Source organism: Anas platyrhynchos, chromosome 2, assembly GCF_047663525.1.
Source record: "Anas platyrhynchos isolate ZD024472 breed Pekin duck chromosome 2, IASCAAS_PekinDuck_T2T, whole genome shotgun sequence".
NCBI classification, from domain to species: domain Eukaryota; kingdom Metazoa; phylum Chordata; class Aves; order Anseriformes; family Anatidae; genus Anas; species Anas platyrhynchos.
In genome coordinates, this window is record NC_092588.1 from 132930040 (window position 1) to 132943196 (window position 13157).

At 35.3% G+C, this 13157-nt stretch overlaps 2 protein-coding genes across 2 annotated transcripts in view; one reads left to right on the forward strand and one right to left on the reverse strand.

The window, feature by feature from the left end:
* The window catches only part of UMAD1 (UBAP1-MVB12-associated (UMA) domain containing 1), a 200036-nt gene that overhangs the window by 98721 nt on the left and 88158 nt on the right, over positions 1–13157 (reverse strand). The gene's annotated exons all lie outside the window — the stretch shown is intronic.
* COL28A1 (collagen type XXVIII alpha 1 chain) overlaps positions 9302–13157 on the forward strand; it is a 64851-nt gene continuing 60995 nt past the window's right edge. Inside the window, exons 1-3 of the mRNA XM_013110141.5 lie at positions 9302–9635; positions 10529–10685; positions 11272–11831. Of these exons, the coding sequence (XP_012965595.4) occupies positions 10553–10685; positions 11272–11831 (693 nt within the window). The 5' untranslated portion in view covers positions 9302–9635; positions 10529–10552. The remainder of the gene's footprint in view (positions 9636–10528; positions 10686–11271; positions 11832–13157) is intronic.

Here is a 13157-nt window from a genome sequence, read left to right on the forward strand (position 1 = left end):
AAAATAATAATTGAAAAATCCTATTCAGATATGAAACTTACTAATGCTTTTAATAGGGTGAAAGAGCAGAATGTGGGTCGTTGGGGCTAAAAGGGGACAGAGTAAGTTGCACTTCTAAATTAAAACATTTGGATGGTATGAAGTATGTGGTGCTTCAGAATCTTTGAAGAGATTCTTCAGAAGAAAAAAGCCTGTATTTCAGAAGAAATTGCTATTACTAGGGCTATGGTCACAGCAGAAAACAGTGACTTCACTAAGATGAGATTTTATCCTTCAGTAATATTTGGGACCTTGCATCTCTTGAGTGAATGAAGTTAAAGACAGAAAGATGAAATTGTTGTAATTTATATTGACAGTCCCCAGAAAGGGATGGAAAAGTCTGGGTAAAATGTCTGATTTCAGGCTCCTCCAAGGACAGACTGTGGCTGTCACCTGCATGTCCAACCTTTTTGCATTTAGTCCCTCTAGCTTCTCTCTTTTCAAGTTCTTTTCCCCATTCCAGTCTAAGTGTTTTTTGGTAGAGCGCAAATTACCTTTTTCAAAGGCTTCCATTTGGGACAAAATTCAGTAGATTTGCATATGAGCTACAGCAAGTACATCATTCTTTTATCTTCTTTCTCCTCCTTAAGCCATATACTTTCCAAAGTATACTTTACTGCTCCAAAACATTAAGAGTGGAGATTTTATTTTTAAAATAATACTTTTAACTCAAGAAAAACACCTGTTTTTTGTTAGCTTTCATCTTGTAAATGACTGAATTGCTTTGGCTAAAATTTAGAAAGAAAGACATCTGGCACAAATAGTTTCAGTTTATGTCTTTAAAGTTGCATAAAACTATAAACAATGAAAAGCAGAGCCTTAAATAGAAAATATTGGGCAACCTTAATATAAATGAGTGTTACATGGCCTGCCAGTAATTATACATGTGTTCTGTACATACTCTCTAGATGTGTCCTTTGCTTCACTGTTTTCAAATGTGCTCTGTAAAGGGAATTACAAGTGGATATGGAGTCTAATCCAAGCTCTGTAGATGCCAAACAAGAGCCTTCTTTTGACTTTGTACACATTCATGCTCAGAGGAGAAACAGCTGAACGCTCATTATCTAGACACACAGGATAATTTTTAAATTGCCTACATTATACTAAGTACGAAATACTGAAAAATAAGTATTATCACTGCTCAGATCACATGAATCATAACCAAATCCTGTGTTTGGTAATCCTGGGTATTTTTCCTTTCATTCTAGATATTGTATCAAAGACAACATGAAAATGTTTGTAAATTCCTCGAGAACAGTCATTAAGCAAAGTATTTTAACAAAGAGCTTAAAGGCAAACTAGGTTTGTCGAAAGAAAAATGAGGGTGTGATATGGTAACGTTCTGAAGGCATAAGAAACTCTGCCTCCTGTGGGGTTTGTAACATCCCTTCAGGACTAAGGGAATTATAGAAAGAAAAAAAAAGTTGGAACTTCATTCAAGTGAGGAAGGAATTCATCTCATATGAAAAAGGCATAAAACACCTTAAACTTGTAAGAAGCTTTTAGGCGGCCAAAGTGTTTTGTGAGACAACAAGCAAGACATGTTCATAACGTTTTCTGAATGTAAAAAAAGCAGATAAGATAACCTTACAGGGAGAGAGGGGAGAATTATGGATTATTTTTTTTAATGCAACCTGTAAAACATTATTATGCAAGCACTTGCAATCTATAAAGTGTCAGAAACTATAATGAACTAATAAGGAGCTATAAATGGCTTCAAAAGATTTGGATTGTTATGAAGGAGGATGGTTCAGGATATTGGCATATTGTTTTAAAATTGTTTTTTCTTTTTCTTTTTTTTTTTTTAACTAATCTTTAAGAATTAATACTGAATGCATTTTATTTTCAATTTATTTTTTGAAATCTGAAAATCCAACATTATGATTAGTAATTACTAATAGCTGTTAATAAATGAATATATTTCATTTCTTTCTTTTCTTTATACATAAAAACTGGAAGGTCTGTTTGGCTGTTAAGGACCTCAGGGACCTCAAGTAAGTGAAAAGTAAGGTACAGAAATACTCCTACAGTTTTCTGAGAGTTCATTTTGTGTTTCATACACATTCTATTTTTGTTGCTACATGGTACACCTTTGGGGACAGAAATAGTGCATTCTGGTAATTCCAAGAATTTGCTTCACATCTGGCACAGGTCACAGAACTGTTTTGGCACAGTCGGCAGCTCAGTTGGACTCTCCATATGTGCTGTGATACATTTTTCATTTTACTGAGGACCTGCCAATTCATTTCCCCTGCTGCTAGAATTTCTGGCTAGCTTCTCAAGTAGCCGAAGTGGCAGCTTCCATAGTGTCCCAAGACGACTGACAAAGTACTCCTTCAACAGCTGAAGAGACTGAAACCATTCAAATGGGCTGAAAACTGCTTGTTAAATAATTCTGTGCTGAATAAAAAATAAATAATAAAATAATAAAAAAAAAATCCCTTCCCATCAAAATGAAGAGAACCCTTGGCAGCAATTGCCCAACACACTTTTTTTTTTTTTTTTTTTTTTTTTTTTTTTTTTTTTTATTAGCTACTGTAGATGACAGATCCCTGATATTTTCTGTCTCTGCATTTGCCAGAAGGAGTCATATCTTCTTTTGGGTATTTTAACTTCTACAGTCTTTTAGAAGAGGAGTCAGAAATCTGTAGAGAGTTGCTTACTGTGACAGAGATCTCATAAACATTGTCATGTTTTGTTAGCTCTGTATGTTGGCAAAATGAGGACAGAATCTTCCTACACCACTTATGCATGACTGCCTGAACACAAGCATCTCTGGAGCAGATGAAACAATACAGCCAGTGAAGAGCAGGGTAAAGACTAAAGGAGAATTAATTTGGGTCAGAACATGAATCTTTAGTTCTAAAATCCGTTCTGCTTAGTTTAAAGGAATGTTGCTCTGTTTTCCCTCTGGTGGACAGTGCCATTTCTCTGATACTATAGAATCCTTTTAAAATGTGAAAATCTCAAGCAGAACACCTAGAATATGTGAAAGCTTTTGATTTTAATTTCTGTAACATAAGGCTGAACTATTCCTCATTTCCTCAGCCTCCATTAAACTTTATAAGGCTTAGGATACACATAGGAAAACCCACGTGGAAATTAGGAATTATTCCTTTAGAGTCTTATTTTTATAATGAGCAGAAAGTAAAGCCAGGAGCTACAAATTGAGGAGAAAAACAAATAAAGTAACTTCTTTGTGAGTGCTCTTCTTTCTAGGTGTGCAATATTTAAGAGTAGGAAGAAACTTTAATCAGGACCATGATGTCAAGTGTCAGTACCAAAATCAAGTTTGTTACAATTATAAGCAAGCAGATTGAAGGTCATCTCGATGGAAGTAGTGGTAGCAGTCCTAGGAACAGCCGTTTTTTCCAATCAAACACTAAACATAGTTAGATACCTTTTCAATACCAAAGCAGTAAATAAATGAATGGATTATCTGAGATCAACACTACTCTCTTATTTGCTTTTGTACCTGCAGGGAGAGCAAGTCCCCCTGGTCTTTATGATCCTCTAGCACTCCTTACCACAGGACATCAAGGGTCTAAGTTTTTAATGAACATTCTCATTTTCTAATGCATCAAATTTGGGATCTTAAGTTTGGAAATTAAAAATGACATAATTCCAAATTTTCATATTTGCACAAGCATCCTACGTGAAATTGATATTCCAGCTGTTGACTTCCAGTAAGCTGTAGTTTTGAAGGGGCCAAGTATTGTTTTTTGAAGAAGAAATCAAATTTTTCAAGAAAGAGATTAGTCTTCTTCTGTAATGTAGAAAGAAGATCTGTCTCAAACAATAATGACTCTTTAATGTTCATTTTGTTAAGGGTCAAAGAAGCCAAGAAGGAAAAATTGGGCTCCTGGGACCCATTGGAATTGATGAAGCAGCAACACCTCCAAGTCTGTCACGAAGTCTGTCTGTGCAGACACGGAGAAGTGAGAGCAATGAACAACGTTTGGGGTGACTTGACCAGCTGCACTGATTGCTTGTCTCTGCAGCAGGCACTAGGCCTGTGAAGATGTGCCTGTACGTGCTGCTCACAGTGGCAGTAATAACCGTATGTCGTGGCTGAAAAGGAAAACTGCTTTTTCCAAATTAACTGGAAAAAACACAAAAAAAAGATTTCCTTGTTCCTTGGTATTCAGCATTTCAGAACCTGCTTTTCTGCAAGTCATGAGGCAGTACACTTTTTACCTCTTCTCCTTTGCTTGTTACTCTCTTTAAAATTGTCTGAAATAGAAATTACAAGCTGAAATACTAATTAGACCACTTCAGATTTTCTCTGAATACCTTACTACTTCAGATGCACATGCTAATAGTTGTCCCGGAAACATTTAACTGCCACATTTTTTACTCTTTCTTTGGCTCCATTTGAGTCAGGATCTTAATTCTTTCTTTTAGCTGCCTTTCATATTTCCTTCTTTTTTTCTGAAAACAAAGGAAACATAAAGTTTTTGGCTTCCTGATTAAGTATTTTCCTACTTTCTCTCTTGAATCATTTTAACGATCTTTCCAACATTTTTACAGCTTTGCAAAACTTCTAAAGGAAAACATATGATAAACAATTGTTTTTACATCTTTCTAATAATCTGCCCAGTGCCTCTAGTTTGCAAACATGTGGATGGAGTAGCTTTTCCCATCATTTGTGTTATTGTGTGCTGGCTGTTTCTTCCTATCGCTAAACATATTGGAGAATTTGTATTAAGTTATTTTTCATGAGTTATATATCAGAGGGTTTATTAGTTTGAGCCACAAACATGGTCTAATAGTACAACAGTTAGTTTACTTAGATATAATCATTATGTTCCTTCCATTTTAAAAGCATTTTCTTCATGAAAACACAGCACTTTTCTCTTAATTATGATCATCTTTAGGATCTCAGCAATGATTTTGATAAATGAGGTAGGACAAAATTTATGGAAAAATTAAAAGCAATTCAAATAGAGTACTATATCATATATTGAAGATAAAATTTGGCAGCCATTATTTTCATGGCTATAGTTTCATTGCTCATTCATTTTTCATCATATCACTTCCTCTGCTACTGTTGGAGTCAGACATACTGACTTGTTCACATCTGTTTCCAATAATCACCTGCTGTTTCTTTTTATAACAAAGATTAGATTAGTTTGTATGTTTCTAACACTTTGTCACAGGAAAGTATAGGAAATGAGTTTAGTTAATACTTTCAATAACCATGTTAGCTAACTTTGATTTTGAGAGGAAGTTCTTTAGGTATGAGGGAATCAGCAACTTAAATACCTGACACCTTACTCATTTCGTGAGTCCTAATGATAGTGCAAGCGTGCTATTAGCATATAGTGTACCTAGTAAGAGCATATGTTGCCTTTTGCCCAATGGCAATAATGTTATAGGCATCATTACATATGGATGTGAGTAGGGAGAGGAGGTAGAAAACACAGTCATTGCAAACGTTGCTGTTGGGGTGTGCACAGGGGGAACAAAAGAACGTGTTTCTTTAACTCTACAGTTTGAAGAAGAGTTAGTGGAGTAACCCGAAAAAGTTTAATGTAAGACGTTCACAAATTGTGGCAAAAAAGAGACATAGTTCACAAATCACTTCCACTTGCAACTTCTCTTTCATAGCATGGAGTTACTACTGCTGCTGCTGCATCTTGCTCTCACTGTTTCTAATGCATGTGAGACTTGCTCCAGCACTATAGCTGGTGGTGGTTTATAGCAGAACAAATAAACAAACAAAAATCTGCTATGATGTTATGACCTATGTGATTTAGGAGCACAAGACTTTGTTTTGTTGATCCTTAGAAATCCTTAGTAGGATTGGTGTCATGGATCGTTTAACTGCTTCTGAATTTCCCATTAAGAGTTCAGTAAGAATGCTGCATATCTAAATCCGTATATCAGGTCCTGGGACTCCCAGTCTGTGTATCTAACAGAGAAGTACCTGAAATAAGTATTTAGTTTATCAGAATCAGATAGGAACTAAAGACTGAAACCAGTTGTTCCAGGGGAGATATCCTCCCTCCTTGAATCCCTGTATCTTGGTCCTTTAAAATCTTAATCTTCAGCTTTAACCTTCTATTACAAGGAGACATATATTTTACTCAGACAGTAGCCATATCTACTAGATGTGTCCTGATCAAATGCTGAGTATGTCACCCAATATGAGAAATCATAATGCATTATCATGTGGATACACCAGAGGGCAGAATTTAGACAGCATGAATAATATCTCAGGTTTTTATAGTTTACATAAATTGAATTGAGCAAATAAATTATCCTTTTGTTACGTTTATTGCAGTCTGTTTTTAAAAAGGCCTTACCTTACACAAGTAAGGTAAGTTATTCACACATTGTGAATAACAATGGCACTGAGTTAAGATACTTCAAGCATTAGGAACAGAGGTGTTTGTTTTTTTTCTTTCTTTCTTTTTTTTTTTTTTTTTGTTTAAAAAAATATTTAAAATGTGTACTTTAAATTACAACAATTAGCTATTTTCTAGCTGGAAAAAATATACAGTTCTTTATAGTTTACAATTCTTTCACACATTCTTATTGAGTGAAGAACTTAGTGGCAAAATAAATAAATAAATAAATAAATAAATAAATAAATTTAGGGCAGTCAAATTTGGTTAACATCATTGACAAAACAGAACCAAAATGCAAGTCTTTCGACATATGACATTCTTGTACTATAGTAACCTTCTTTCAAGGTTTTATATATCTGCATCATATTCACAGTAATTTGTCCAAGTGAAAGATTTGTAACATAATTTGTCTCTTTTCATTCAGAAGCTCTCTCATCTTTTTCACCTCTCTCTGTTTCTTTTTATTCTTCTTTATAATTTCTGAGTTGCAGTAAGCAGAATAGCAGGAATTATTTAAGAATGACAGGTATTGTACAAGGAAATAAAGCTGATATGTGATTTTTATTTATTTATTTATTTTCCAATAGAAGAAGTCATTTAACATGAATGCAGAAACAGGATTTTTTTTTTTTTGCAGGACTCGAAATTCAATAGCAACATAAGATGAGTTTTACAGATAAAACCTTTATTGCAGACAAGAGCTTTAGTGTGATCATGGAATGAATGCATTTAGGCAGATTCAGTACCATGGGGATCTAGATGCACTGAGCTGAAATTGTACTTGGTTCAGTGCAGCCATTAAAACAGTGCTGAACAGCTTAGCAAGAAGTAGTAGTAGAGTTAAAAATGATGCTGTATCTATATGAAGACATTGCTTCTATTAGAGTTGGTCTCTAAGTGAATATAAAGCTATATACAGGCAAGACTAGAGAAAAAATAAAGCTCTGTATTCTAATTCTACACTTTTATTACAGAACTGTAAAGATCATGGTTGTACATCCAAAGCACACTAAGTAGCAAATAAGAGCTGGAGTGTGAACATAAGGCTCACTAGTTACAGTGGACTCAAAACAATGCATAACAGAGATAAAGTGCCTACACTTTCAAAGAGGTTAAAGCTATTTAGTATAAAAGTTACACCCAAAGGATTCAGAAATAGTGATCTGTAAATTCATTTACCAGTTTGTAATGTAGTAAATTTCCTGCTTAAATGTCTTTAGACTGCTTTCCCAAAACTGGTTGCATAGCTTTTTCTTTTTCAGAAATTAATAAAATGGAGACAAAAACAGCACTCAATGGTAGCAATTTCTTCTACCTTATTGTTAGTTAAGGTTTACAATATACACTCAGAAGGAAAAGGAAACCCCCTAGCCCTATTCCTGTTTTTTCTCAGGAACGGAATGTGAGGAACATTCATTAATGATTTGAAAGGTTGGAAGAAGTTACACGTTGCACAACAAACAGCCATTAATTTGGCTCAGCAGTGAAAGATACTGGCTTGTGAGACAGGGGAGCTGGCATCACCCTGTAGCAACACAGCTCAAAGGTGCTGGGAATTATTGCCAAATTGTGAATTCCTGCTGAGGATCTTTCAAAAAAGGGGGTCTACCCATGAAGGAGCAGAAAGTAGGTGCTACAGAAAGTTTTGGCTGTAACAATAGAGGAGACCTTGCTCCCATGCTAAATGAATCACAGAATCATAGAATGGCTGGAGTTGGAAGGGACCTTAAAGATCATCTACTTCCAACCCCTTTGCCATAGGGCTGGCCACCCACTAGATCAGGTTGGCCAAGGCCCCATCCAGCCTTGAACACCTCCAGTGATGGGGCATCCACAACCTCTCTGGGAAACCTGTGCCAGTGCCTCACCACCTTCTGAGTGAAGAATTTCCTCCTAACCTCTAATCTAAATCTCTCCTCTTTTAATTTAAAACCATTCCACCTCATCCTGTCATTATCTGACTGAGCAAAGAATCGCCTATAAGTACTGAAAATCTGCAGTGAGGTCACCCCACAGCCTTCTCTTTAGGCTGAACAGCCCCAGCTCCCTCAGCCTTTCTTTGCAGGCAAGGTGCTGCATCTCCTTGATCATCTCCAAGCCATTCCTGAATTGTGCTTCTACTAGCCTGAATGAAGGCAGAGACTTTTTTGTGCTCACTGGTCAGTGATCTCCCCCTCTGTGTTCTTTTCCCAAGAGATCCTTCATTGAAATTTTAATAAAATCAGCAGGAAATGGACTATGGTTACTTAGAAGATCCTAGTTAGCATATTGCATTGTTGTTGTTTAAGCAAAACAGGCATGCTTTCATACAGTTTTCTACAAGGGAACTGAAAAGAAATAGGAAAATGTGTTCATCTACACTGTTTGAAAAAAGCAATAGTTTGTCAAACACAACCTGCTTCAGGGTCTGTGGTCAGAGAGATCGAACATTGCAATAACTGTTGAAAATTTAGGAGAAACAGTAGCCTATAAGACATTCAAATGCATTGATATTAGGGTTTTTAACTGTACCAAAAAATCAAAAATGAGGATTTCTCAGTATTTCACCTTATTGAAATGAACCAGCTAGTTTTTGAGTCCTCTCTTACAGTACTTTTGCTCCCTTCCCATATTACCTAAATGACAGCTTGTTTTTGTATGTCCTGCCTGCATCTGATCTGTTAAGAGGGTTTAAGTAGTAGAAAAAAATTCTGAGGAAAACAACTCAGCTATATATATACTTTTTAATCATCTTGTATTATTGTAATTACTAATGCAGTTATCACCTTTGAGGTGTGCTTATGCTCCTGGCAGGTTTGCAAACCAAATTATGTAAGCGACAAGATACTAATGTCACATCTCTGATCTAGCCAGTACTGCGACATTAACGTAGAGAAGCTGAAGAGATGTGGCTGACAAAGTGATAGGTAAAGATGCAAATTGTTTAGAAGCAAGTATTTTAATGTAAAAGTTTAGTTTTGTAACATGGGAAAACACTCGTGCTCCTAGACTGACACTGTGCCTTTAACAAAATAGCACTGGCTAAGTGCCTGGCTGTTCTCATTTAAACATTGGCCAACTAAACAGGAATAATGGACCATAAAGGATCTAGATGCAAGGTAAAGCCATTTACAAGTGGGTAGACTATGTACAGATTTCTTTATTTTCTTAAAAAGTAGACACTTTCCAGTATGACCTGCTGGAGATATTTTCTACACTGACAGCTTATTCAATCCACAGTTTGCTTTTTGAATGACTTTGAAGGTAAGAGACTTATAAAGTTATTCTTTTCATATTTTTAGAGGATTACACCGATGGATTCTGTATATGTAACAGCTTTATGGAGCTGGAGATGGTATTTGGGAAAGACTTTTAAATGTAACATATTGTATTTGTTATTAATGATTTCTAATATTAATTACTGTGAATTAAAGGCATCTTTTATTTCAATAGATATCAATTTTCTCTAGAAATGTGTTGAATCACTGACTTTAAGATTCTAGTATTGATTCTATTAGTGTATATTGTCACAATAGCATACTGTCTTTACAGACAATACTGCACACATTTTGTTACAGCCTTATATATTAATGATACATTCATGTACTGAATTTCACTACTAAGTGATTGTTTTTTATAAGAAATTGTTCATACTGGTGTTCCAGCCCTAGGTAATTTATCTCATTCCAAAACACCCAGCTCTGTTTATTACTAACAGTTAAGGATTTTTAGAAACAAACTATATTCAATGTTTTCTATAATATTTCTGCTATTTTCATATAATTAGTTTAATAGCAGAATATGTTAAAAGCAGTATAATTTAATACAAATTTCTTTTACCTTTCTTTCTGAGATGTTTCTTTCTGAGGTGTAAAGGTAGCACTGACAATTTTAAGAAAGAAAAGGGATCACTGTGTTGCACCTGTATTTATTCTCCAGTAAAACAGGCTATAATATACATGTGAGCTACAGTTGGGATTGCAGTGGCTGCTTGGCTTAAATCACATTCCCTGTGACTTTTTATAATAGTTTTTTAGATGTTGCCTCTAGAATTGTGTTCCCACAAATCTGTATTCTGTCTGTAAAGTATGTGTATTTACTTATTTTTATCTATTAATGAATTATTCACAGATATTTATTTATTTTTCTTATAACAGGAAGGAAAAGTCATCTAATTTGGGATGAAAGTCACTATGTGGAACAAACATTCTTTCTTTTTCTTTTTACTTCTGGCTATGACAACATACCAAATAGTATATGGGCAAAACAGAAAGAAAGGAAAAAAATCTAATTCTCTTGTGCAAAACAATGAAGGTAAAACAATTTTCTTAAATTATCTGATTGACCATATTGCATGCCTCCTCATATTTCAAGATAATTAACTAGTAATTGAAAATTTATACATGCATTTATAAAATATGATTTATTTTGATTATCAGGCTTCAAAACTGTGGTGTATCCTGCATTTATTTGTTCAGGCACTCCACTTGGACCTATGATTTTCATTGACACTCATACCTCTTTTAAGATAAGTGATAAGTAGCCTATCAGAAATTCAGTGTGGAAAAATTATACAAAATCAATTAAAATGCTGAAACAATCCCATTAAGACCCTAATCTGAAAGTCTTTGTCTATAGACCTTTAATAATACTGCTATGAATGTCTTTGTCTATAGACATCTTTAATAATACTAGAATGAATTAAATTAGATTAAATTAAATTACTTGACTTCAGTAGACTTTCTTGGCATTTACAACGAAGTTTCTTCTTGGATTTTTTACTGGAAAGATGGGAATTATTTGGGAAATGGCTTTAGGATTGGGTTTGTTGCAGAGAATTATCTGAAATCTGTCATGCAGGTGTGCCCATCACTCATAAAACTTTCTTGTTTCATTACAGGTGATATGTGTCTAATTGATATAGTCTTTATCTTGGACAGTTCAGAAAGTGCCAAAAACCAGTTGTTTAATTTACAGAAGAATTTTATTCAAAACTTAACTGACAACATTTTCCAAATGAAACCAGTTAAATCTCAGAAGTACAGTATCAGACTAGCAAGTATGCAGTTCAGCAGCACAGTCAGCATTGATCAACCCTTTACAGCATGGAAAAATGTGCAGAATTTTAAAGAGAAAATCAAGACTCTGGGCTTCATTGGCCATGGAACCTACTCCTATTATGCAATTTCCAATGCCACTCGGCTGCTTGAAACTGAAGGTCGTAAAAGAAGTGCAAAAGTGGCTTTTTTGATGACTGATGGTGTGGATCATCCCAACAGCCCTAATGTCCAGAGTATAGCTGCAGCAGCTAGGAGTCTTGGAATACATTTTTTCACCATTGGCCTTTCTAAGAAAAATGTTCGAGAAGAAAAATTGCGTATGATATCTGGTGATTCATCTTCTAAACAAGTCTTATGCCTGGATGATAATAACCTGATAGATGATGTAGCATCAGAGCTGGTGAGTAATGCTGACTGTAATCTTGTCCCATATGTATCCATTGCAGATTTCATTTAACTTTGATAGATAAGTCCTGAACTCAGTGCAGAGACTTGCAGGTCAAACGGGGTCTGGAGCTGACCTCAGGCTTGGGATTTCAGGAAGGTTATAAACACCGTGTGGGATGTCTGCATGAGATGGGTTCCATGGTTGGTAGCAAAGAAGGTCAGTAACTATTGGCTTGAGAAGCAACTTAAGATTGACAATTTGGTTTAACTGTAGTCAAGGCTTGTAACTCCACTACTTAGAGTAGTGATAAAACTATTAATTCTGGACTCAGATTGATCAACTTTCAAATTTCATGGCAGATATAAGAGGTAACAAACAAACGCAGTATGATCCTGATCCTGAAGACAAATGAGAAGACTTCTCTTTACAGATTGTATTGAAGTCTGTCTACTGAAGTCACTGGGATATGTCAAAAACAGGTGCCTTCACCACTGCAGTTCAAGAATGTCTGCTGAAGCAACAGGAATTTTTTATTATTGTCTTCAGTGGGATCAGATTTCCAAAATACTCTAAATCTACCACTCTATTTATTTAAAGGCACTTAGCTCTCTGCCCTTCTATTGCAACATAAGGCACGCGTAAGAAAATGTAAGGAATATTGCTTAATTAACTTCTTAGTTTAGGAGAAACAAAAGTTTTGTAGTACGATAGATAGCAGCTGGACATGATCCTTCTGGCTTTTAAGCACTAACGTGCAAAGTGTTAGGGTAGCCTAGGAAGCTCTTGGTTTTTAAAATGCTAGAAAGTACTTTTGAGTAAGAGAAGAGTTTGCACATAATAAATTAAGATAATTTGGAGGAAAATATTTTTTAGAAAATTCAATAGGGAATTCAATTAAGGGAATAGTCAATACAGAATTTGTCTTTTTTTTTTGTTATTCTCTTGAGGGTGGTAAAACTGATTTGGAAAATTTAAAACTGGAAACAGAAACTTGCTAGGTGGTATATTTGAAAACAAGTGGCTAGGTTGTGCACATGGCTAGAGATCTCACAGATACAGGTAGCAAAAGGCATTTCTAAAATATTTCATATTGTTACACTTGTATACCTGTGACATGTGTGTACCTGTGAAGTTATACATTTAGAAAATGAAAACTCTTTCCAGAGATCTCTGGAAATGGTGCTGTGGGGAGGAATGTTTCTGTGGTGTATGGCTCTGTCACATTAATAGTCAGGACTGCGGGAGCTTCCCTCTTCCAGACGCTCTCCAAGGAGTTGTGTGCTCGGACAATAATAGCACAGCTGCTGTCATAACAATTGAAGGGTAGGGTGTTTCCCA